The sequence below is a fragment of the Nelumbo nucifera genome, chromosome 5 (assembly GCF_055504915.1).
Source record: "Nelumbo nucifera cultivar China Antique chromosome 5, China Antique-T2T, whole genome shotgun sequence".
In the NCBI taxonomy this organism is placed as follows: domain Eukaryota; kingdom Viridiplantae; phylum Streptophyta; class Magnoliopsida; order Proteales; family Nelumbonaceae; genus Nelumbo; species Nelumbo nucifera.
Genome location: NC_142653.1, coordinates 56841779 through 56868380, shown reverse-complemented (window position 1 = coordinate 56868380; position 26602 = coordinate 56841779). Strand labels below are relative to the sequence as shown.

Genomic DNA, 26602 nt, shown 5'->3' with positions numbered 1-26602 from the left:
TCAACGGGTTGACGGTTCGACTGCTCGGGTCAACGGTTTGTTGATTTTTTCAATGATTTTGACTAGATTTCGGGTTTGGGGTAAAATAGAATCAATTGCCTATTGATTCCCAGGCCAAACGATCCAACCGTCCGAGTCAATGATGGTTAAAAAACGTTGGTTTGAACTCAAAACATTTTTAACCCCCAATTTCAAAAGCTAAAGTTGGGGCTTTGTGTTTATGGGCTTTACTTATCCAAACACAACCTTACAATCCATTACAGTTCTAGTATCATAAGGTCTGCTGATTTCTTATATTATTTGGAAATGAAAAGATTTGGGCTTTGTAGAATGAAAATGGCAGTCTTAAAAAGTATACCCAACAGCGTGCCTTTTAATCTCTTATCTCTCTACTCAAAAATGCAATTCATAGACTTAAACCCTGGTTGCCCCTTACCTATATATGGGACCTTAAATCATTAGGCTGCTCACTGATTTCAAGTTAATAGATAAAGTAAAATACCTTTTATTCATTTTTGTTTCCACATGCAAATAGATGTTTTATGTTTATGCTCAACTAAAAATTAAAAAGGAAAACAATCTTCAAAATCGGTATTTTATAAATATGGGATAAATGATATACCAAACCCACATTTATATCAAAAGAATGAATTTTAATCTCAAAAAAATTATAGAAATAAAAAACCAATAATAGAATAATTATTTTAGTGTTTAAAATTTATGAATTTTCACATGTTAGAAATTTGTTTATACTTTTGTAAATTGTTAATAACATTTTAATTTACATTAAACAACAACATATTTATTATTTACAAAAATAAAAATATTGTTTACAAATATTCAAGAATTTAATATTAAATTGAATCTATTAAATCCACTAACCTACATCTACAACAAAAATGATTTTTATATTTCAAAATAATTTATAGAAATAAAAATACTAACACTGAAATCATTATTTTAGTAATTAAAAATTTTCATCTGATATGTATTTTAGATGCTTAAATAGATTTGATATATTTTAAGTTGATGCTATGTATTTTTATAAATTATTAATCAATATTTTAATTTATATTTTATAATAACATATTTATTGTTTATAAAAATAAAAATATTGTTTACTAGACATTTGAGAATTTAATATTTTGTTGACTTTTTTATTATTGTTGAAAAGTAAAAATAATTGATATAATAATTAAAATATAATAGTTTCTTATGTTGTGTCTTAGACTTAAAAAGAAATTAACATAATAAATAAATAATGGCTTTGTGCATGTATTACTTTGTAAAAGTCTATATAATTTGTGTCTTGGAGTTTTGATTAATGTATCATTGATAAAACTATATGATATTTATGCATTTTATTATATTTATTGTAATATATTTCTTCTTTTATACCATTAAAATATACATTTCATATGTATTTATGCTTTATTTGTGGCTATTTTGACCCTAAATTTATTGTTAATAATGTATTTATAGGATTTGTATGTATTTCCCTATGTATTCAAATGTTTATATCTTTTGTTTGCATCTAGGTATTTCCAAAGCATATTCAATTCAAGTTGTCCTAATACAATACACGACACACGCCACCAATATTTTAATTATTGCTAAAAAGACAAAATAAATTCATAACTACTTAGATTTCAAATAAGATAAGATAATCTAGCAAAAGCATAAAACCGGGTGTGAACATGAATTGGGGACACATTTAACTCGATAATGAAATGTACATACAGGGCATATCTATAATCTCTTGAAAAAATGGTAGATGGGAACAATGTTGTGCTTAACCTGGAGTAATTTGAAGGGTATGCGCTTAGGAACAAATTTTGGGTTCTTTTTTTGGATTTTGAGAGGGGGGAAAGTTTGTCAATGGGATTTTGGTTCCCATTGACCAAGAATCCCATGTTCTTTTTTCATATTTATGTGAGGACCGGGGAAAGTTTATTTTGGTGGGTATATCATTTTACCCAAGTAAGTGATACCCATTTCCTAGGTGGATAAATAACTTTCCCACATTGGGGGAAAGTTGCTAATACTTGAACGAGAAAAGAATGAGCCTTTTATTAATGGATTTTTATGGCTAAAATAACCATTACCTTATTTACCTGAGAAATAAAAGAATATGAATATACACTTACTCCGGTAAGTGTTTCCCAAGAAAAACTTGTTCAAATAATTACATTTATCCGAGTAAGTAATTTACCGAAAAAACGGGGCCTTAATGTGTTCCTATGGCACAGAACTACAACCTTAACTTTAGTCCCATTGGCACCAACTAATGAAACCATATATGCCGCCTCGGGCTAGGCTTGGATTGAGGCCATGGGTAGCATACATATATGTACCATTATTAGATAAAAAATCTTTTTTCTAATGATATATGCATGTATACATGTATAAAATATGTATTTATAGATTTGTAAATGAAATTTGTACCCTTTATTCTTCTTTAATTTTTCAAAATAAAAAAGAGAAAAGGGAAAAGAAACTCTGATTCATCAAAACCCTAACCTTTCAAACCCAACCATTTCTATCCCGTCTCCGCCTCCGCCTTCATCTCCCTTTCCCTTCCCTACAAATCTCATTCATTCCTCTCTTTCTATCTATCACTCTTTCTCAAACCATAAAGTGGGATATAAGTTCTCTTTGTACTTTCCGGAGCAGCCGCTCAAAAGAAATCGATGGACAAGTCCATCAGCTCTACACAGTCTGCTAAAGCCGCTTGCTCTCTTTGATCATTTAGTTGAAACTTGATACTGTGGGCCACGGATTTTGTCAAGAGCAACTGGAGGACAACTTTCCAACATTTCATGACTTCCCTATGGGTGCCATTTAATGGCTTCCCTGTACCACCAGCAGCACTGTTTTCCACCATTTCATTCCCACCTCTTGTTATTCTTCTTCCACTGAAATCGAAGACAACCCAGTAAGGTGAACCCACCAGAGTACTGATGAAATTGAAGACAGCCCAGTAAGGTAAGCCCACGAGAGCACCAACTGGCCACCACCTGAGCAACAATGGAGGACGACGAGTACCGGTACTACCATCTCCTTCTTCGTTGCTGTCCAGGTCTGATTACCCACCACTGTCATTAATCCTGAGTTCCGAAGCTTATGATCCCTCTCCCGTGTCTTCCAGAGCACCGACTGTCCACTGCTTAAGCAACAATGGAGGACGCCAAGACTTTCTATCTAAAACGAAGCACTCTTTGGTTTTGCAATTCTTACTGATCGCTAAATTGGCTTCTACCATTTCTCATATCTTACCATGGAGCAGCCGTACGGATGGGTTAATAAGGTAGGTAGAAACGGACGAGACGAGAGGAAGAGGGGGAGTTAATCGCACAAAAAAAGTTGAAAGCTTCTGTACAGACGAGACGAGAGGGAGAGGGGAAGTGGGGGAGAAGTTGAAGGAAAGGGAGGGCAAGGCAGGCAGGCAGGGGAAACAGTCTTCATGCGAGAGTTTTCAAACTCAAACAGCGGTGCCGGTGCCGTGCTGGTTTGAGAAATGGTAGAGTGCTTCGTTTTTCAGGTGACTGTGCACAGTCGAATAAGCACTCTCGTCTCGTCCATGGAGCAGTCGACTGGCCCTTATTCACCTGATTTGAGCATCCGCACGAATTCAGATGTGCGCAGTCGCAGTCTTCAAACTCAAACAGCGGTGCCGGTGCTGGAGACTCCCCTTCTCCCCCTCGAGCTGATATTAGTGAGTGGCTCAACCCTATGAGGTACTTTAACGCAGACTTGAAGGGCTTACATGATGGGATTTTTGATTTGGCATTTTTAACATAAAAGGGTAATTTTGGGATTTTTCAAAGTTATAACAGTCATATGATGGCACATTTGAACGTTTTATGGGGGGGACCTTAACGGCAAGTAGTGAGTGGCTCAACCCTATGAGGTACTTTAACGCAGACTTGGAGGGCTTACATGATGGGATTTTTGATTTGGCATTTTTAACATAAAAGGGTAATTTTGGGATTTTCCAAAATTATAACAGTCATATAATGGCACATTTGAACGTCTTATGAGGGGGACCTTAACGGCAGGGGAACATTTAGACAATCGTCAAAAAGGAATAGGGAGAGACAGTCAATTTTCAAACAGTAGAGATACACTTAATCAATTAACTAAATTATAGGGGTAGTTTAAGAAATTACCTTAAATTCTATTATTAATTAATTAGACTATAAAGTCTATTAAAAGATGATTACATTAAAATACATACATTAATTCTTCTAAAACTAACCAACCAGCCAAAGGCCGCTCCAACTCAACTCAAGCACAAGCTAAAGGTTTGGACGTGACCTTCGACCCAACAAAACCCACCCAAGTTGCACCCCTAATAATGTTTGGCTTCCTCCTCCTGCCTTGGCAGTTGTTCCATCAGCCCAGACAACCTCAAGGGTTCTTTCACATAGATTTTCCTATACATGTTTGTAAGTTACAAAAATCCATTTATGGCCTCAAATAGGTTCCACGAGCCTAGTTTCAGAAGTTGTGTCTTTTCTTGCTTGATACGGGTTTTTCACGGGTTTTTCTACCTCCAAGGCTGACTATTCTCTCTTCTTAGCATTAGCAGCCTCAATACACTATTTTTGTACTCATCTATGTTGACGATATTATTATCACATGCTCTCATATTTCTCATGTTATGGATCTCATTTCGGCCATGGACAAACACTTTTGACTTAAACACCATGGGCCCTTTCACGAGTTTCTTGGCCTTGAAGCCCATTGTTCGTCTGATGGTATTTTCTTAAATTAGCACAAATACATTGTTGATTTGCTATTGAAGGCCAAGATGGATGGAGCTCACCTTATCTCTACCCCCAGGTCCACCTCATCTAAGCTCTCCAAAGATTTGGGTGAATCTCTTGAAGATTCACCTTCTTATAGGAGCATTTCATGTGCTCTTCAGTATCTCACTAATCTAGACATGACATATCTCTGTAAATAAGGTGTGCCAGTTCTTGCACAATCCAATGTTTGAGCATTAGACTGTAGTGAAGAGAATATTATGCTACTTGAATGACCCCATCCATTTTGGACTCTCTCTCCAATTTTTAGCTTCATGCTTACTCAGATGTGACTGGGCAAGATGCTCTGGTGATAGAAAATCCCAAAGTGGTAATTGTATTCTTTTGGGCAGTAATCTCATTTCTTGGTCATCAAAGAAGCAGCCCACTGTCTCCTATTCCAACATGAAAAGTGAATATCGCGGTATTGACATGGCCTCTGTTGAAATCTTATGGCTCCAGTCTCTTCTACATGAACTTCATGTCCTTGAGGATGCTAAGTTCAGTTTGTAGTATGACAACTTTAGGCTATGTTTGGTTTGAAGGAAAAGGTAGAGAAAGGAAGGGAAAGATATGAAAACCTATATAAAGTTTGTAAAGATTTCCTTACTTTTCCTTTCCTTTCCCTACTTTTCTTTCAAACCAAACATAGCCTTAGTGTTACATATCTTACGGAGAATCCAGTATTTCATGCCCTCATCAAGGATACAACATCTTCACCAAACCAGTGTCTTATAATTAGTTCACTTGTTTGCATGCCAAGCTCACTATTTCCTTAACCTGGTCTTCTTGAGGGGGGCTATTGGAGATATAGATGACTCCATGCATGTCTCCATGCAACCACCCATACAACAGTGCTAAGATGAAAAGGAAAAGGGAAATCACATGCACTATCCTCTCATCTCAATATTGATTATCTATATCACTATATATGGAACTATTATTCCATTCACTCCCTTACTAATCAACTTTTATTGGCTCTACAAGTTCACCCAACACAGAATAGAGCCAGAAACAACTCCATCTCAAAACTAACCTACAGTGAAAGAAACAAATCTGCCTCAAATCTTTAATGTAAAATCAAACCTTCTACAAAACACTAACTGTGTGTTTGGTACCATTGCAGTTTCTTCATGAAACGTTTTGGGGTTCATTAATAGAAATTAATGAGAAAGACGAGTTGCCACGTTACATATGAAAGTTACTTCAACTAAAAAATGTATGTGGGGAATGATCTTTGCTATTTAGAGTTGAAACATCAAATTTGATGTTTTAAGTGACAACAATTTCTATATTGATCAGCCCAAAACGTTTCAGCTGATTGTGTGACATGACAACTCATATTTTAATTCCTATTTTTATTGATCAACCCCAAACATTTCTTGAAGAAATAGCAATGATATCAAACACAACCTAAGTGACTAGTTTTTTGAAATTGACCAGGAGTTCCTCCGCAAAGTATGGAGTGTGAAGTTTTTTCAAAGAATGCAGCTGAGAAGCATGGTTTTCAAAATTGGACTGGACCGGACAATCAGACTGGAAAAAACCGGTTCCATGTGCTAGGCCTGGCACGACCTGCAGGCTGTTGTGCCATGTCGGGCCTAGCCGTAGGTGGCACGGCCTGAAAAAAGTATTTTTGCATTTTGGCAACAAGAAAATGCTTCACTATTTAGTAACATGTGGTTTTTTAGAACAAAATCATTTGAAGCTATTTTTTTCACTTTGTGCTTCAAAAGTACATTTGGGCCAAACATTCACAAAAACACATAAGGTATATGTACATATATATATACTAGCGGGGACCGGTGCTTGCAACAATAGTTGGGTTAGTATGTGGCCATTCAAGCCTAATAAAACTTAAAATTCTTTTTATTTAAAAGCCAATTTTCATCAATAAAATGGCCGGTAACACAAATATAACTTATGTTAAATTTAGATGTCCAAACATCATAAGTAATTGCAACTTTAGAATTAAGATTTGATAACAAATAAATTAAATTTTGTTTATATGAATAAAAAAATATTTTTTAAAGCATCCGATCTAATAGTATTCCTAGAAATTTTTTTATATTGTGGATTTACAGATTAAGCAACCATTTTTTAAGCTTAGTATCTTCAATTAACATAAATGGTTGTTTTGCATGTAAAATATATTTTGCTAATTCTTGTCTAATTTTTTCTTGTGAATATTTAAATGTACCAAAACTCCCCCTCCCAATTTGTGTTTGTGTTGTTTCTCTCTCTTCTTCTTCTTCTTCTTTCTCATGTGTGAGCAAATGTCTGATCAAATGGTCAGTACCACCCTTGCTATAATAGTTAAAGTCTCTTCTACATTTTTGGCAAACTGCTCATTTTCCCTTCCCCTCAATTTTCTCTACTTTAAATATTTTCTAAATCGGACTACTCAACTTAGAGGCCATCTTTTTCTTTCCTCTAGTATCAGTACCAGGGGTGGAAGTTCCACTTCCATCAATATCAATAGCATAAGTGCTAACACTATCATGATACCAGGGGTGAAAGTTCCACTTCCATCAATATCAATAGCATCAGTGCTAATACTATCATGATGTGATTGAATATTATCAATAGTGAACATGTTGGGGAATCGGTTTTGGGAAGAGCCGGCCATTTTTTTTTTAAATTCTAAAAAGATAAAAATTAATTTAATTGGACTTAGATTGCCGGTTCAGAATCACAACTTGATTTCAACGGTTAAAGTTTTTCAACATTCAAGCCTCCCAAATTACTAACTTGAGATACTTGAACTGGTTGAGCAAGCATTTTTCTTGTTGAAACTTCAATAAAGTTGAGACTTGAGAATTGGAGAATCAGACAATCAACCAATTAGAGTTACTCAGATTGTAGAGAATGTATGAGAGAGAGAAGAGATTAAGACAATTGTTGAATTGGTGTGATGAGATTGGTGGAGGATAAAGCTATCTATAGGAATTGAAAATAATTCAATTACCCAAAATACCCTATAAACTAGCTGTTTTTTAGTTGTTGGGAGGGGTATTTTGGTCATTGTAAAGTTGTTTATAACTTTATCCAAAAAGCCCCCCTAAACTAGTTGTTATATAGCTGTTGGGGGGCATTTGTGCTATTTTTTCTCCCCTCCATAAGCAAAATACATAAATACCCCCCTATATAGCTATTAGGGGGTATTTATGTAAAAATCTCCTAAAAAGCTAAAACTAGCCATTGGGGGGGGGGGGGGGGGGGCGGGGGGCAATGGCTAGTTTTCAGACGTGCCAAACGCAGCTCGATACGGGCCCTGCGGGCCATGCCGGCTCGTGGGTCGCGGGCGGCACCGCACCAACAGTCGTGCTGTGCCGTGTTGGCCCATGGACTACAAACCCCCAGCCCAGCACGACATAGACCAACATGCTAGGCCTGGCACGACCTGCAGGCTGTTGTGCCATGTCGGGCCTAGCCGTAGGTGGCACGGCTTGAAAAAAGTATTTTTGCATTTTGGCAACAAGAAAATGCTTCACTATTTAGTAACATGTGGTTTTTTAGAACAAAATCATCTGAAGCTATTTTTTTCACTTTGTGCTTCAAAAGTACATTTGGGCCAAACATTCACAAAAACACATAAGGTATATATACATATATATATATACTAGCGGGGACCGGTGCGATGCACGAGTTTTGTTCATTACAAAAGAAACAATCAAGACTTATAAAAAAATTGAAAGAATAAAAAAAATGGTCTAATCACTTTGCCAAAGACTAAAATAAACTATAGTAAGAATGGCCAAAACAAAGTCAATTTATTATTTAAAATAAATTATTATTGTTACTATTATTATTATTATTATTATTATTATTATTATTATTACTACTACTACTACTATTACTCTAATTTATTATTTATTATTAATTAATTACGATTATTATATTTGGTTTGTTATTATTATTATTGTTTTGTATTTTTGTTATATTTAAATCATTATTATTATTACTATAATAATTTAACAATTTATTATTTAAAATAAATGATTATTATTATTTCAATAATGTATTATTATGATTATTATTACTTAAATTAATTTATTATTTTTATTTTTACCCATAATATACATGGTTATAATCATAACCATGTACCATACAAGTCTTAATGGGCCCACTTTAAAATAGTTGTATGTGAACTTGTTTATTGGAAATGGGTTCCATCGAAAATGGGTCTTAATGAACCCATTTTAAGTGGAAGTTTAGTGGATTTTTAAATTAATATTTTTACTTCTATTATTTACCTCAACTTATTTATATTATTTGACCTATTAATATTTGACCTATCAACATCAGTAGTCAGTTGTTTGTGGTTGTGAAAACATATTTCCTGGAAACCCTTCAAAGAACCCCGTTTCATAAAATGCCACTGTGCGTTGTATCTAGGAACTACAATCATCTTTCCAAGGTGATTTAGTTCAGAGTTTAAATAGATACCTGATATGACTTGTATATATTCAGATAATTCATTCAGATTTATTTGCAATTGTTGTTAATAAACAACATTGTAGCAAATTAAACTAGGTTATAGAGATAAATAAGCTAATAGATTGTGGGCGAACCAGATATTAGTTGATGCTGAACCAATTTTGGCATTGGAGTATTGGGTAGCATTGAGTTCCAGTAAATCTCAGAAGGTATAGCAGCATCATCAGTTGCCACAGCCACCGCAAGTAGAAGCTGCACAAACTGTTGGATAAATGCATAAGAAGTGGGAAGAATATATAGAGAAGACAAAGAGAATATATAGAATGGGAAGAATTGAACAAAGATAAGATATATGCTGCTTTACCAGCAGAAAGGATGTAAAAATGTTTGAAGCCATTGGTGGCTTGGAAAATCAAATAAGGAAAGAGGCAGGCAGATCGAAAAGCTCTCTATAGCCAATTAAACATATATGGGAAAGAAGAGAAATGAGTGTAATGTGTAATTGCACGGTGCATCCACTACAACATATATAGTGCTTTTATAGACAGACAACCCCCCTCTAAACCCACCAAGTCGCTGTGTGCATTGACAGGTTACCTACCTATGATGTGACATCTCTTGCTAGATATTTCAGAGAAGCTTACAAGGTCCAAACACAGTCCCAAGAGAATTCACATCCTCTGAACCAACTAATAGCAATCTACCAAAAAAAACAAAAAAAAAAAAAAAATTTTAACTCTGCCATGGTAGATTGCTATTTGTCTGCTACTGGACAAGGGAGATGCTCCCCATGCACAGCTGCTATGGCTTGTTGGAAATAAGACAGGTTTGAAAATAAGAACAGTAAATAGAACAGGATTTTGAGAATGGTTCGAATGGCTACTTTATCAGAACCATGATCAGATCTGGAAATCCTAGATAAACTATAACTGAGATTAACCAGTTTGAGTGGAGTCTTGATATCTATCTGATGATGTGGTAACTACTGGTGATATGTCACCATTATCTTCAATATGCCCTCTCAAGCTAATGGGTATAGGAAGCACATGCAGCTTGTCAACTATCAATGTGAAGCGTGGAAATGATAGAGGTTTGGTGAAAATATCAACAAGCTGATCAAGAGAAGGAATATGCTGTATCTGAAATGAAGGCTTAAGAAGAAGACTCAGAGAAAGTGGAAGTCGACTTCAATATATATGGTAGGTGCAAGCATGAAAAATTGTTATCAATTAGTAAAATTAATTATTTTTTGGATTTGCATGGGGCCCTGCTAGTATACTATTAAATCTCGGCATGAGACCTTGATGGCAAAATACCCTTCAACATCAGTTCCAAAGAGAGTTGGAATCTAATATGGAGAGATGTACGGGTTGTTTGGCAAGTCTTTTTGGGAAGATCTTCTGGTAGCTCTGATAGTCAAAAGTCGCATTGAGTTTCTGCGTTAAAATTTGAGCAGCTCGAAGCCTGTTTGGTTAAGGCATGTCTTTTTGCGCGCATTTCTACACAAAGATGAATAGAAAAAAAGCGCAAAAACTCTATTTAGAGCTTCCCGAAAATCACCTGTTTTAAGCTTTTTGCATCTTTTCAGCACATTGGGTTTTGTCGGCTAGATCTACCATAAACCAAACGAAAAAAGACCAAACCACGATCTGCCACACTTATAAATAGCTAACAGACCGCATGGAAAAACATGTCAAATGAGACCGTAATAGTCCCATACAAATTTCAAATCTTCTAATGAAAAGCTTTGTGGAATGGTTTAAACACCAGAGATGAACCGTCTTTTCTCTCTAAGGATGAGAAGTCGTGTCTTTGATAAACACAGGGAGAAGAATCTTGGAAACAACTATCTTCTCTAGCTGTGACACACCATGTTCGTGCTATATTTGGCTGGTAGCTCAAATTGGAATTAAGCCTGATGACATTGGAGAGCAAAGGGAATTAAAATAATTCATATAAAGTACTGACATGGAATAGGTAGATCACATGGCAAAGGTGGAGAAAAATCTATCGTTGAGTAATAAATTCCTGATCATTTTTAGGCTTGTTAGGTGGGAGGCTTGTAGTGCTTTGGCTTTTCATAATAATTAAATGTTGGTTCCTACTCAGGTTCTAACATGCCAACTTGCCAAGATCTTCCATTAATGGCCTGAAATGACAACCCAACCGATAGATCAAACACCTATCACAATGGATACAGAGCTCACTTTTAAACTTCACATCGTTCATTTAACCCTACAACAAGAGTTGGTGCAATTGAGATCATTTATGATTTATAATGATATTCAGATTCTGCTACTATGGTGTAGAAAAAAGAAGTAACACGGTCTGAAAAGCCCATTAGGCTGTGAACACTGTAAATGTTTCTCTACCTTTTTCCTCCTATTCCTATCATTTCTTTCAAACCAAACACAGCTTTAAGATACTATTTTGACACTTATTTGGGATGGCATGGACATGGGATTCTGGCATATTACCAGGCTCCACATGAAACGCTAGTGAAAAACCAAGAAAGCCAAAATAGGCTTATATGAACTACAAAATAAGCCCTCACGAGCAGGTTCTTAATTAGGCTTTTGGGATTTGGGACTTTGAAGTATTTTGACTTTACCATGCTTTCAAAACACAATTGATATATACCTTGGTTGGTTGGGAACATGGGATGTGCTGTGGGATGCATGTGGGGCCTGCTGTGTGGAAAAACAATGGATGGCTGACACGCATATGACTTGAGGAAAGTGGGAGAAGTATATATATTTTTTTGATAAAATAAGGAGCTAGGGATAATAATGAGGGTAGCAGATATATTTTCTATAAAAACAGATGTCAAACTATTTGTGCCCATACAGTGGCTAAGCAGGCCGAATTGTTTACGACCAGGTCGACTTGGTGGGGATCTCATCTAGAGGTGTGAAGTGGGCCGTGCCGGTCTCGTGCAAAGTGTGGGCTGTGTTATCTTGGTTTGTGGGTTGTCATGGGACGTTTCGTTTTTCCCGGTGAAAAATTTGGGGTCGACTTAGCATGGCCCACGGCCCAGGCCCATGCCGTGTCGTGCCGCAGGCCTGGGCTGTGGGCTTGGGCTGTGCTGGATTGGGCCACAGGGCGGCGGGCCTTGGGCCTAGGCCGAACTGGGTTAGACTCATTTTTTTGACTTTTTTGTTTTTTTTTTGAAATTTTTGATTTCTTTTCTAAATAAAAGTATAAAACTAAAATATTTAACTTTTCTTTGAACATTGGAAACTATTTGAAAAATTAAGAAATGAGAAATGAGAAATCTAAGTTATCTAACACATAAATGAAAAATACTTAACCAGATAAGAATGATGGAATAACAAATTGGAAGAAAAATAGAAATTTTATTTCATTTAAATTTGAATGATACAAATTACAAATACAATGATTGGATCATTGGATACTTGGATGAATGAAATATGAAAATAGAATAAATTAATAAAATATAAAAAATACAATATAGTTACAATTGAAAATACAAAATTACATTGTTAAAAAAACAAATAAATTAAATAAAATTAAAAAAATTACAATAATTTGCAAAAATAAAAAATTTTGTGCAACTAGTCAACTTCATGAATCATGACTTTCATCATCTGCTTTAGGTGAAATATCTGGTGCCATACCCTCCTTTGTTTTGTAATATATCTTCTGCATCTAGCCAATCCTTAAAGCAGATGCACATCTCTATACCTTCACCGTCCGTGCAGCTTCTCTTGTCGTCCAATACCTTGGTACCTGCACTAAAACAAGACTCCAATAGAACTATAGACACCGGAGGGGTTAGTAGATCACGTGCAATGGCGACGAAAACTAGATAATTTTTTGAATTTTCACTCCACTAGGATAAAATATCAAAATTATTTGTTTCCTCACCTAAACTATAAAAATTGCTTGTAAATAAAAATTAAGTTCAATAAATGAACTTGTTGTAGAAGTAGTAGATTTCTGCCTTCTACTTATTAAATAAAAATGTTTTTCTCTTCTACTACTGGGCTCAAGATCAGAAGTAGAAGATGTTATACAAGTTGTAGAAATATTTCCTACTGCTTTAGATTCATAAACCATCTTTCCTAATCGTAGGGTCTAATATTGCAGCTAAACGATAAATGAGAGAAACATTCTCCGAATATTTTTTAAAATTATTTTCCATTATTTCAATAATACATTTAAATTATGAATTATTTCTATATTTTGCGAAATAATCACTAATTACCATTAATTGATAAGGTAAATTACAACTAGTTGGATAATAAATACATGATAATTCATTAGTTGCATCATAAAAATGTTTTAAAAAATCTCTTATACAAACTGCAATTTCCAAGTTTTCCTCAAATATAATATCATTAAGAACTTTTGCATTATAAAAATCAGTAAGAATTTGTTTATGAGAAATACAACTTTTTAACATAGAATAGGTAGAATTCCATCTATGTTTTACATGTAATATAAAATGTTTATAATTTAAACCATAATTTTGACATAAATATTTAAATTCTTGTTTTCTTGCCCCTGAACTTTTAATATAAATAATACAATTTATAATTTTAGAAATATGAGTAGAAATAATATTCAAGGCATCTTGAATACATAAATTTAAGATGTGACATGCACATTTGATATGAAATGATTTATCATTTAAACATGGTTTTAATTGATATTTTAAAATATTTATTGTAGAATAGTTATTGCTGGCGTTATCAAAACTAATAGAAAATAATTTATTTTCTATCCCATAAGCATGTAAAGTATTTAAGATGCTTGCAACAATAGCTGGGTTAGTATGTGGCCATTCAAGCCTAGTAAAACTTAAAATTCTTTTTATTTAAAAGCCAATTTTCATCAATAAAATGACCAGTAACACAAATATAACTTATGTTGAATTTAAATGTCCAAACATCATAAGTAATTGCAACTTTAGAATTACGATTTGATAACAAATAAACTAAATTTTGTTTATATGAATAAAAAATATTTTTAAAGCATCCGATCTAATAGTATTCCTAGAAACTTTTTTATATTGTGGATTTACAGAATTACGCAACCAATTTTTAAGCTTAGTATCTTCAGCTAACATAAATGGTTGTTTTGCATGTACAATGTATTTTGTTAATTCTTGTCCCATTTTTTCTTGTGAATATTTAAGTTTACCAAAACTCCCCTTCCCAATTTGTGTTTGTGTTGTTTCTCTCTCTTCTTCTTCTTATTCTTTCTCATGTGTGAGCCCGAAGTCCATACAAGGAGCCCGAACTCCCTACAAGGAGCCCGAACTCCCTACAAGGAGCCCGAACTCCCTACAAGGAGCCCGAACTCCCTACAAGGAGCTCGAAGTCCCTACAAGGAGCCCGAACTCCCTACAAGGAGCCCGAACTCCATACAAGGAGCCCGAACTCCCTACAAGGAGCCCGAACTCCATACAAGGAGCCCGAACTCCCTACAAGGAGCCCGAACTCTCTACAAAGAGCCCGAGCTCTCTACAAAGAGCCCGAGCTCTCCCTTGGAGCCCACCTTGCAAACACGAAGGGCAACAACCCGAACTGGGGAGCCTAATGGCAGTTCGGGACACGCCTCTCTCCGAACTCAATACTTCACCTCGCTCGCCTCGCGGACACCAAGCTAAACCGTACCACACCTGACACCGAGGATGTCCGTACCCAGGGCGGCGCACCTGACTGACTCGGATCTGACGATTGACAACCAATAGCCACCTGCCACCGCCACCTGCCACCGCCGTCTCCAGTCGCAGAGACGGCTCCGACAAAGAGCAGTGGTGGTTGTCCCAGCGGAGGTGACGACACCCGAACTGGCAGGAGCACAGAAGTCATATCCGACCTGACAGAAGCCTGGGAGTGAGTGCGCGAGGTGGTTATAAAAGGCTTCCTACCCCCAAGAACAAGGTATGTGAACTTTGTGCCATCTGGTTTTATCTTGCCTTTGAGATAATACTGACTTGAGCTTCGGAGCAATCTCACCGGGTCCCTCCCCGGAGATTCTCTACCCTTTTCCTGTTTCAGGCCCCCCTGTTGATCCAGTCAGAGGCAAGGTCGTTGACAGCTAAGATCGGCCGGATTGCGCTCCATCAATTGGCGCCATCTATGGGAACGCTTCCAAAAGCCTCCCTCTAAAACTCTCATAACCTCTTTTTTCTCCGAAAAACCCCAACACTCATGGCTTCTCTCAGTAGTGTCGGACGTAGCACGGAGATGAACATCACCGGGGAACAACTTCAAGTCCCCGTGGTGTGCATCAAGCAGATCACCATCCCCCTTCCGGTGGACGGAATCCCCAGCCTGAGTGCGCCACGAGCAGTGGCGCCCATAAACCTTCCCATGGGTGTCCCCTTTCCACTCCCTATCAAAACAACCTTTACTGAACCAACTGCTATCCCCCTGGCGACTAGCCAGAGCTAGTTTGATGACCTGATGCAGTGCATGCGGGCAATGCAAGCCCAAATGTAGCAGTTTCAGCAGCATAAGCTCCAACAGCGCTAAGTACTGCACCACCTCTCTCAATATCACTACCAGCAGCAGTTCCCCCAACTGCCCATCAACCAACCGCAGCTTCCGCCTCGGCACCCCACCCCAAGGACGGTCAAGGCTTCTCCCTAGGATGGATGCCATCACCGAGCTTCCTCCCAATTTCAGAACCCCCCTAACAGCCAGGCCTCATCCCCGGGCCGAAGGGAAAGAAGAATTGTCCCTGCCTCGCAACTCGCAGGCGGGTCCGGGACCTCGCCCACAAAATCAGCACCTCGGCGCTCTAAGCCCGAGTTCCCACTCTCAGAGAACCGATTCAGCGCCTTAGCAGCAGACTGCCAACATTCCGGGCCCATCGAGCTCGGCAACACAGAGGCCAGCAGCGCCAGTACCAGGCCTACTCAACGAAGGTGTCGGCGAAGTCACAGAACTGCCACCCGTGCCCTGCCCGAGCACAGAGGTAAAGAAGGGATAAGCTCGGACGAGGTAAAAGCTACCCCTATCCTCTCAGTTCCTTCCCCCCTCTCATCAGAACTCCTTGCAGTCCCCATGCCCAGAGACTTCAAACTCCCTCCTTTAGACAAGTATGACGAGTCCTTCGACCCCAGCGACCACGTGGATGCTTTCCAATCCCAAATGCACCTGGCAAGGGCTAGCGAGTCGTGCATGTGCGTGGCCTTCACCACCACTTTCAAGGGGGTGGCCCGCACCTGGTACAGAAACTTGGCCCCCGGGTCGATAAGGAGCTGGACCCAGCTCGTACAGGTATTCACCGCACACTTCGTTACCAGCAAGCGGTGCCCCAGAACAGAGGAAAGCAGCTTCGGAGTGGTTCAGAGAGAAGGAGAGCCCATTCGGGGCTACCTCAAGTGGTTCAATGACGCGTGTTTGCAGATACCGCGACTAGACCCCGTGGTACAGCTTGCGGCGGCTAAGAGAGGAGTAACACACAAGGAGTTCAAATGGCACATGGTAGCAAGCCAGCCCACGACCATGGCCGAATTCCTCGAGCTCGCAGACAAGTTCATGAGAACGGAGGAAGAAATAGGCAGGGGCGGTAAAAGGAAAAGAGAAGGCGAGCCCTCTAACCTGGGTGACAGGAAAGACCCGGCCCGGGAAGCGAGGCCAAGCCAGCCGTCCCGAGCTCCCATAGCAGCTCGGACAGACTACACCCCCTTGAACACAAGGCGAACTGATATCTTGATGACGATCAAAGACGCCCCATACGTGAAGTGGCCACCTCGCCTAAAGGGGAACCCAAACGAGAGAAACAAAAATTTGTACTGTAGTTTCCATAAAGATCACGGTCATAGTACCGAACAGTGTAAAAATCTCCGGGACGAGATAGAGGGAATCATCCGTCGTGGGTACTTGAGAAATTTCATACAGCATAATAATAATAATAGTAATAATAATAAGACAGGCCGACAAGGGGAGCACGGTAAGGACGCTCCCGAATCCAACAGCAGGCCAGCCGAACCATCGCAGAGGCAGCCCCTGGAAGAGGCCAGTTCGCGGAACCATCCACGTAATAGTGGGAGGTTCGGTGGTAGCGGGATGCACTTCGGCAGCGGCCCGGACGTCAGTTCGCGAAGTGGCCCGAGAAGAACAAAACCCTCCAAAGAGACCGAAGGCGGAAGAACCGATCTCCTTCACAGAAGACGATGCGCGAGGTGTCCACTACCCCCATGATGATGCGCTTGTCATAAAACTAAGGATCAGCGACTTCGAAGTCAGACGCGTACTTGTGGATTCAGGTAGCTCGGTAGACATCCTCTTCAAGTCGGCATTTGACCAACTTCGGTTGCAGAGACGCGAGCTAAAACCCGCGAACACTCCCCTGGTGGGCTTCAGCGGCGAGGAAGTCAGGCCCCTTGGGAAAATAACAGTACCTGTGGAAGTCGGGACATGGCCTTGTGCGGTGAGACTCAACCACGATTTCCTGGTGGTCGCGACCCCTTCCCCATACAATGCCATAATAGGGCGGCCAATCACTCATGTCCTACAGGCAGTGGTCTCCACCTATTACTTATCAATGAAGTTTCCTACAGACTTCAGTGTGGGAGTGGCGTGGGGCGACCAGCTCGAGTCCCGCAAATGCTATGTTGCCGCCCTGAAGGGAAAAACCAAGGTGGTTGGCGACCTCGAACTGGAGCGACCTACGGAGCAAGGCGAGGAGCGAGCTGCACCCATAGGAGAGACTGTCGCAATCCCAACTTCGGCCGCAGACCCAGCTCGGGCGATACAGATCGGTGCCTCCGTCCAGGAACCTCTACGAACTGAACTGGTGAGTTTCTTACTTCAAAATTTAGATATTTTTGCATGGTCTGCTTCCGATATGCCCAGCATTGACCCCAACCTTATAACTCACAAACTCAATACTGACCCTGAAGTCAGACCCATTAGACAGAAGAAACGCAACTTAGCCCCAGAGCGCTGGAGGGCGGTCGACGAGGAGGTCGAAAAGCTCCTCGCAGCAGACTTCATAAGGGAAGTACACTACCCGAGTTGGGTAGCCAACCCGGTGCTGGTAAAAAAGGCAAACGGCAAGTGGCGCATGTGCGTCGACTACACCGACCTGAACCGAGCCTTCCCAAAAGATTGCTTCCCCCTCCCCAGAATTGACCGCCTAGTGGATGCGACCTCGGGACATGAGTTGCTAAGCTTCTTGGACGCCTACTCGGGCTACAACCAAGTCAGGATGGACCAGTCCGATGAAGAAAAAACCACATTCGTAACCGAGTTCGTCCTGTACTGCTACAAGGTCATGCCCTTCGGACTGAAGAATGCTGGGGCAACCTTCCAAAGACTTGTGAATAAGCTGTTTCGGCCCTTAATTGGCACGAAAATAGAGTGTTATGTAAACGACATGGTCGTCAAGACCCAGTTTGCACAGGACTTAATACAAGACTTAGATTCTGTCTTCCAAATTCTACGTCAATTTAGCATGAAACTGAACCCAAACAAATGTGTCTTCGGTGTCACCTCGGGTAAGTTCCTAGGGTACATTGTCAACCGACATGGCATTGAGGCCAACCTGGACTAGATAAAGGCCATCCTAGATATGAGACCACCCCGAAAAGCAAAGGAGGTTCAGAGACTAAACGGCCGCATAGCCGCTCTGAGCCGCTTTGTGTCCAAGTCGGCAGATCGCTGTCTGCCTTTCTTTAAAGCAATCAAAGGCAAAGGGTTCGAATGGACCCGAGACTGCCAGCTCGCGTTCGACAAGCTAAAAAACCACCTCGCTAGCATGCCGATCTTGACCAGGCCCGAGGTGGGTGAGGTCTTAGAACTGTACCTCTCGGCAAGCGACGAGGTAGTCAGTTCGGTACTAATAAAAAAAGTAGATCGGGTCCAACAACCCATTTATTATGTTAGTAAAATTCTACAAGGAGCAAAGACGAGGTACCCGCAGATAGAAAAGCTAGCGTACGCACTGGTAATTGTAGCTCGGAAACTCTGCCCATATTTCCAGGCTCACACTGTCATCGTCTTGACTGACAAACCTCTGAGGCAAGTCTTGGTCAAACCCGAGGTTTCCGATCGACTGACGAAGTGGGCCATCGAACTCAGCGAGTACGACCTCCAGTATAAGCCGTGAACTGCTATTAAGGCCCAAGCCTTAGCAGATTTTACCGCCGAATGCACGTTCAGCCCCGAAGTCCCTAGGCCGGTTGAGCCCAAGACCCCCAGTTCGGGTGAGCTCGGAGCTCCCGAGCCAACAGAGTCCGAACCCCCTGAAGTAGCAGCCAGTTTGGTATCTCTCCTGGTTAGGCCAAACGCGAACTGGGATGAGGAGCCCTGGATCCTTCACGTAGATGGCTCCTCGAACAAGCAGGGCAGCGGGGCTAGAATAGTGCTGTGCGGCCCGAGTGGCACGAAATTGGAATACGCACTACGCTTTGAGTTCGCGGCATCCAACAACGAGGCGGAGTACGAGGCATTGATAGCCGGGCTGAACCTAGCGCAAAAGGTAAAAGCAAAACACATAGTTATCTGCAGCGATTCCCAGCTTGTGGTCAACCAGGTTACGGGCGAATACGAAGCACGCGAGCTAACTATGAGCGCCTACCTGGCAAAAGTAAAGGAGGCTCTACTCAACTTCCAGTCACACTTCATCTGGCAAATCCCGAGGTCAGAGAGCACTGAGGCCGACGCCCTGTCCCGGTTAGCCAGCACGAGTCACAACACCATGAGAACCGTGTACATAGAGGACTTACCTCAGCCTAGCATTCTCAGAGGGGCAAAGGAGGTCGCTCCTGTCCTTGAAGCAGAGCCGAGCTAGATCGACCCACTCGCGAGCTTCTTGCTAGACGGAACCCTCCCTGCGGACCGCAATGCAGCCAGGAGGGTGCGGCGCCAGGCAGCCAAATACGTTATAATAGACGAACGGTTGTACCGACAGTTCCTACACGCTCCCCTACCTGCGTTGCTTGCGACCTGCCGAAGCCGAGCTCGTACTCCGTGACACTCATGAAGGTCTGTGCGGCGGACACCTAGGGGGCAGAGCCCTCGCCCAAAAGGCACTTCGACAAGGATACTACTGGCCAACAATGAAGACAAAGGCTATCGAGCTCGTCAAAAAATGCGACAAGTGTCAAAAGCATGCCAACATCCACCATCAGCCTACCACCGAACTCAAATACCTCACCAGTCCATGGCCCTTCGCGCAATGGGGCATCGACCTCCTGGGGCCATTCCCGCCAGCAACAGGTGGGAGGAAGTTCCTAGTGGTAGCGGTAGATTATTTCACAAAATGGATAGAAGCTGAACCCCTGGCAACAGTTACAGCCTGAAACGTGCAGAACTTCTTTTGGAAAAACATAATATGCCGCTTCGGGTTACCTCGGGTACTGATCTCCAACAATGGCAAGCAGTTCGAAGAAATGAAGTTTCATGAGTGCTGCCAAGATATGGGGATTCGGCAGAACTTCACATCGGTCGCGCACCCACAGGCAAACGGTCAAACGGAAGTAATGAACAAAGCTATCCTCCGCGGACTGAAAGCACGACTAGACCGAGCTAAAGGGTTGTGGGCGGACGAACTACCAAGTGTTCTATGGGCTCACCGAACCACAGAAAAAACCGCCACAGGAGAAACTCCCTTTAACCTCACCTACGGCACTGAAGCGGTAATCCCAGCGGAGATCGAAATACCTACTCTATGGCTAGAAGCATATGACAATCAAACAAACGGAGACGAGTTATGCACCAACCTCGACCTATTGGACGAGGTAAGAGACCTCGCACACATCCGGACCGCAACATACCAGCAAAAGATAGCTCAGTACTACAACGCCAGAGTAAAAAAGTGAACTTCTGCATCGGCGACCTGGTTCTCCGTAAAATCATGGTGCCCGAGCCCGGCATGGGCAAACTCGGACCAAATTGGGAAGGGCCCTACCGAGTAAAGAGAGCGCTCGGGGGGGGGGGGGGGGAGCATACGAGCTTGAAACTCTAGAAAGCAAACAAGTACCCCGAGCTTGGAATGTCGTCAACTTGAGACGATACTACCTATAGATCAAGCGAAGTGGATTAAGTCGCTACCCCGAGCTCGGAACATCGTCAACTTGAGACGGCCAGTTCGAAGTTCGGGACAAATCCTCCCGCCACCTCATGAACTCCCCGCACCAGGGCAAGTCCCTTGGTGCGAGGAGTGGGGGGCAATTGATGAAGGAAGATTTGGCCCGATCTCACAATAACTCCAACATAGCAAGAACAGCAGCTCGGCACAACAGCGCGCCCAAGGAGCCCGAACTCCCTACAAGGAGCCCGAACTCCATACAAGGAGCCCAAAGTCCCTACAAGGAGCCCAAACTCCATACAAGGAAACCGAACTCCCTACAAGGAGCCCGAACTCCCTACAAGCAGCCCGAAGTCCCTACAAGGAGCCCGAAGTCCCTACAAGGAGCCCGGACTCCCTACAAGGAGCCCGAACTCCCTACAAGGAGCCCGAACTCCTTACAAGGAGCCCGAACTCCCTACAAGGAGCCCGAACTCTCTACAAGGAGCCCGAACTCTCTACAAAGAGCCCGAGCTCTCTACAAAGAGCCTGAGCTCTCCCTTGGAGCCCACCTTGCAAACACGAAGGGCAACAACCCGAACTGGGGAGCCTAATGGCAGTTCGGGACACGCCTCTCTCCGAACTCAATACTTCACCTCGCTCGCCTCGCGGACACCAAGCTAAACCGTACCACACCTGACACCGAGGACGTCCGTACCCAGGGCGGCGCACCTGTCTGACTCGGATCTGACGATTGACAACCAACAACCACCTGCCACCGCCACCTGCCACCGCCGTCTCCAGTCGCAGAGACGACTCCGACAAAGAGCAGTGGCGGTTGTCCCAGCGGAGGTGACGACACCCGAACTGGAAGGAGTGCAGAAGTCATATCCGACCTGACAGAAGCCTGGGAGTGAGTGCGCGAGGTGGTTATAAAAGGCTTCCTACCCCCAAGAACAAGGTATGTGAACTTTGCGCCATTTGGTTTTATCTTGCCTTTGAGAGAATACTGACTTGAGCTTCGGAGCAATCTCACCGGGTCCCTCCCCGGAGATTCTCTATCCTTTTCCTGTTTCAGGCCCCCCTGTTGATCCAGTCAAAGGCAAGGTCGTTGACAGCTAAGATCGGCCGGATTGCGCTCCATCAAATGCCATTGATCATATGCTCATGCGTTTACTTTCTCCTTTGAAGATGAGATTCTGTTTTAGATTTTGTTATTTATTGTGTGCTAGAGTTCCTGTTATATTGATTGTTCGATCTGTTCTATTTTGATAGTGATACGTGTTTGCACTAGGGATCTTTTGGATAGTCAATAAATGGAAAATGGGTAGACAATTGCTAATACGCTCTTTTTCATCATATTAATTGTTTAGAATCCCATGTGGCCCATGATTTAACATTATTCTCAGAGGTCTCATCACCTCAATTTCGTAATCTGATGGATAACAATTCTATTTCCAGCACAAATGAACTGTTTTTTCTCGATGTATAGCTACTTTGCATATTTACTCGTTGGCTCGAGATTGCAAAGGAAAACCACAATGAAATTATTCCAAATGATAATACATAGCATAAGAAAGGACCTGAAACAAGTTCTGCGCTCCCATCACACATGGATATTATTAATATCTAGCAAGCATAAGCTAAGAACCACAAATAGTTCTCCAAAACTAGAAAATATCATCACTTCTGGAATTCCAAAACGCAGCTGTGATATGCAGAACAAACAACTTGAAAACTGGTAAATCCTGAACTCAGTGCCAAGTCCTGGAACTGTTTGTATGTTCTTTCTTTTCCTCCAGGGCTTTGTGATAACATGAGCAAATCCTGTTCCCATACGACTTTACTGACAGGATCGGTCGCCTCAAGGGTCTCTGGAAGAATTGATTCAAGGGCAATCACTTTTCCCAAGTTGGGTAAGGCTTTCCAACAGTTCTTCAGAAGCTTCAAGCAATCCTCGTCGTTCCAATCATGAAGTATGCACTAGGAGAAAATTAAATTGAATTCCTCCAATGAGTCACAGGAGAAAATTGAAGAGCTTGTTTCAAATTTTATATTTTTTACATTCATTCATTTATATTTAAAGCTCAAATTGGGACATATATAGGCATTATTTAATTAGAACATGACAAATTGATATTAGCATATATGAACAATTAATATTAGAAAATAAATCATGAGCTGTAATTGGATGAGCTCGAATTGGGTAAGCTCAAATTTGAGATTCAATCAGCTGGATTTAATTGGGTTGGGTTGAATTCATAATGAGTGAAACTAGCTTTCACCCTTTACATCCCCACAATGCTTAATTATAAAAAAAAAAAGATCATTCTTATATATTAAAAATTTCAAATAAATCACCTTCATAAAAATGGCATCTGCATTTGGAACATATTCAAACATATCCCCTCCAAGATGCTCCACACCTGCTTCATAAGTAATTAAATAGTTTTATTAGGACTCCACTATAATACTCGAAAGACAAGATACCAGAGAAAAAATTGCTGAAAAGTATACTGTACCACACTGCAGAATCAATTTTATATAATTTAAAATGACAAATACCCCCATTCTAAAACACCAATATTCACATGTTTATTGACAGCAATTCCAAAGTGGCACTTATCCTAACTGTACAGTAAGACTAAAAATTCTGAGAGTGTGTTAAACAGTTATTCACCCAAAAAGTTCACCGGAATTGGTAACCGGTGAATCAGTACGACTATAATACTGAAAAGCAGATATCTCTTCAATATTTTAGGCAATAATAATCAAGCAAAAGAAAAAAGTGAAGTGCCTTTACCAGGGTAAGATGGTGCATCTGCTATGACATGGGGTAAATCAAAATTAATGCCCTTAATTTGAGGATACTCGGCTGTGATCATGTTAATTGTGACTCCAATTCCGCCTCCCACATCAACTACCACTTTGAGGCCCTCAAATCCTTTGTATGTCTCAAGAATTTTCACCATGGTCATTGTGGTAATATTTGACATTGCCTTGTTCACGACCTTGTTAAACCTAGCATCTACCCCAGTATATTCAAATACATGCATCCCATGAGCCTTGATGAAAGGAACTCCACCTTCAAGAACCGCATCTTTCAAGCATTGCCTGCAGCCAAGGTTCGATGATCAAGTTTTGATTGAATTGAATATAGAGCTAAGGTTGCAATTAGATATAACAATTTTGGAATTGGAGGCTGTAATTCTCCATTATTTGGGTTCTGTTTTTTATTTTTTTTTGTTGGGTGGTTCCAAAAAAACTAATCAATAGGAAAGATTGAATTCCTGGGCTGCAATATAGGGCTGTTCATGGGTTGGGTTGGATCGGTTTACTGGCATTTTTCCAACAGACCCGATATGGTCGATTTACCTAGAAATGAAACCGAAATCGACCCGATACTAAGTAAAATCGACTTGGTCGGTTTTGTGAATGATTCTCTTGGTGTGAATGGTAAAGGATTCAAGTCTAAAAAAGCAAAAGCTGGATGCCTGAAAATTAAAAATAATTTGATGGATTAAAATTGATATTTTATATATCCGAAATTTTATATATAATATGTATTTTTCTGAAATAAAGCTGAAATATATATATATATATATATATATATATATATTAAAACCGAAATATATCAATATATATAATATATCTGAAATATTATATATATATATATATATATATTATACAATATATATTTAGGTCGGTTTGGGTCGGTTCGATTTCGGTTTTCACACATAAAAACTGAAACCAAACCTAACCATCGGTTTATATTTTTTTATAACACAAAGCCAACCGATGCTGAAGAAAAAATGACCAATTCAGATTGGATCGGACCGGACTGATCGGTTTGGGTCTTGTTATGAATTCAATCTGCTATTGAAAACTGAAATCCGTAATCCATCCAAAATCATTCAGATCTAGGGAGCTCAAATTGGATTCAAATCTTATCAGATCCGGATTTAGCCCAAATTTGCTTTATTTATATTTGTTCAAAACAAAGAAGGAAATTAAAACTGTCACTAACTAAAATACCCTTTATAGATTTATTGATTTACTAAAACCTATCCATAGTTTGTATTTTATAAACACGCCATATAATTTTAGGGATTTGGTTTGATTTAATTGCAATATTACAAAAGAAAGCATAAAATATTCCAATATGTAATGACCCAATTAGGGCAGTGCTTAAAAGAGAAAGCGATTGGGATCAATAAAGTTGAAAGTGTATTGAGCATTAATTAATTGTAGATTTGATATACTTTGTGGGGCCAAATGTGCTAATTTTGTTTTGGGAATGAATGTCAGCTAAAAAAAGAAAGCGACTGATGTACTCTGTGATAACGAATGTCAAACAGTTTTGTTTAGATGATATTACCAACTATCCATGAAGGTTTTGTCCTGAAGCAAAAGCAGGTAAGGCCGTAGCGAGATGTCATCCTGGTTCCCAGTGAGGAATTTGCAGACGGGAGCCAAGCCATAGACCATTTGGACTTGGTTGTCGTCCCGTTCGACAACAGAGGATTTGATAACAGAGTGGACAGCCAGGAGACGCAAGATACGGTCGAGAATGGCTGGAGCATCTGGGTTTTGCGTGGGCAACTGTGAGGCGATGTCCGAAGTCGAGAGGTAGGCACTAGGGCCGGCCCTAGATATGATCTCAAGCACGTCCAGCTCCAAAGCTGCTTTTAAGACCATGGGAAACACCGTAGCGCTTGCCAGTTGCAAGGCCAAGAGACAATTTTCTTCATTATTGTCTTTGCCTTCACTGAACGACCTTCCAAGATCATAGACAGACGACATGTTGCAGCTGGCCGAGCGAGGGACTGAGTTGCAGGTTTTTGGGAAGGAGAAAGATAGTTAATTAGAAGGGGTAGAAGCAACTCTGTCCTCCCATCTAACTTTCACTCCTTTTAAAATAGAGCAAATGGCTCATGGTGGATGATGATAAGACCAAGCTCAAAACCCAACAATGTATTGTTGTGGCCCAACATTGAAATAGATGGAATTAATGAAATCATGATGGTGCCGGAGGAGTCCGGATCTGCTACTTCCACATCGCGTAATAGCATGTACTTGCTCCACATGGGGAACATCTTATCTTATTCATGGGAGATATCGTTGTTTATACATAGTAGAATGTGACTGTGAGGTTGATGTGAGGCGCACTCTGTAAGAAGCAGATCCCAATTCGTACCTCATCAATAAAGGCGATATATGATTCAAGGTGGGATCGGTCAAATATGGTATATTTTCCGTATCATAGTCGAACCCTCGATAATATATATTTTTTTCTTTTTTATATCTTATAAAACATTCGATTCCAAATCTCCTTACCAACCAGCTGGCTGGTACGTACT

General features: G+C 40.7%; 1 protein-coding gene and 1 long non-coding RNA gene across 3 annotated transcripts; both read right to left on the bottom strand.

The window, feature by feature from the left end:
- Positions 1-8883: 8883 nt before the first annotated feature.
- On the bottom strand, positions 8884-9769 carry LOC148791637 (uncharacterized). 2 transcript variants are annotated; one of them, XR_016076081.1, is made up of 3 exons: positions 9613-9769; positions 9383-9509; positions 8884-9266 (listed from the first exon to the last, which is right to left on the bottom strand). It is a non-coding gene; the product is annotated as an uncharacterized LOC148791637 (long non-coding RNA). The 2 variants fall into 2 exon arrangements; XR_016076080.1 differs by having other exon boundaries at positions 8884-9257.
- A 12996-nt stretch (positions 9770-22765) lies between these two features.
- Positions 22766-26220, bottom strand: LOC104596816 (caffeic acid 3-O-methyltransferase 1-like). The gene is made up of 4 exons (XM_010258115.3): positions 25621-26220; positions 24046-24356; positions 23604-23668; positions 22766-23225 (listed from the first exon to the last, which is right to left on the bottom strand). Exons 1-4 carry the CDS (start codon positions 26043-26045, stop codon positions 22926-22928), a joined length of 1101 nt encoding a protein of 366 aa, XP_010256417.1. The 5' UTR covers positions 26046-26220; the 3' UTR covers positions 22766-22925.
- Positions 26221-26602: the final 382 nt, after the last annotated feature.

Excerpts from the sequence above, each read along its gene's own strand:
- LOC104596816 (XM_010258115.3), bottom strand. The coding sequence starts at position 26,045 with ATGTCGTCTGTCTATGATCTTGGAAGGTCGTTCAGTGAAGGCAAAGAC. Across the intron at positions 23,669-24,045 it reads AGATGCACCATCTTACCCTG|GTGTGGAGCATCTTGGAGGG; the intron begins GTAAAGGCACTT and ends CTTATGAAGCAG. Across the intron at positions 23,226-23,603 it reads CAGATGCCATTTTTATGAAG|TGCATACTTCATGATTGGAA; the intron begins GTGATTTATTTG and ends ATTTTCTCCTAG.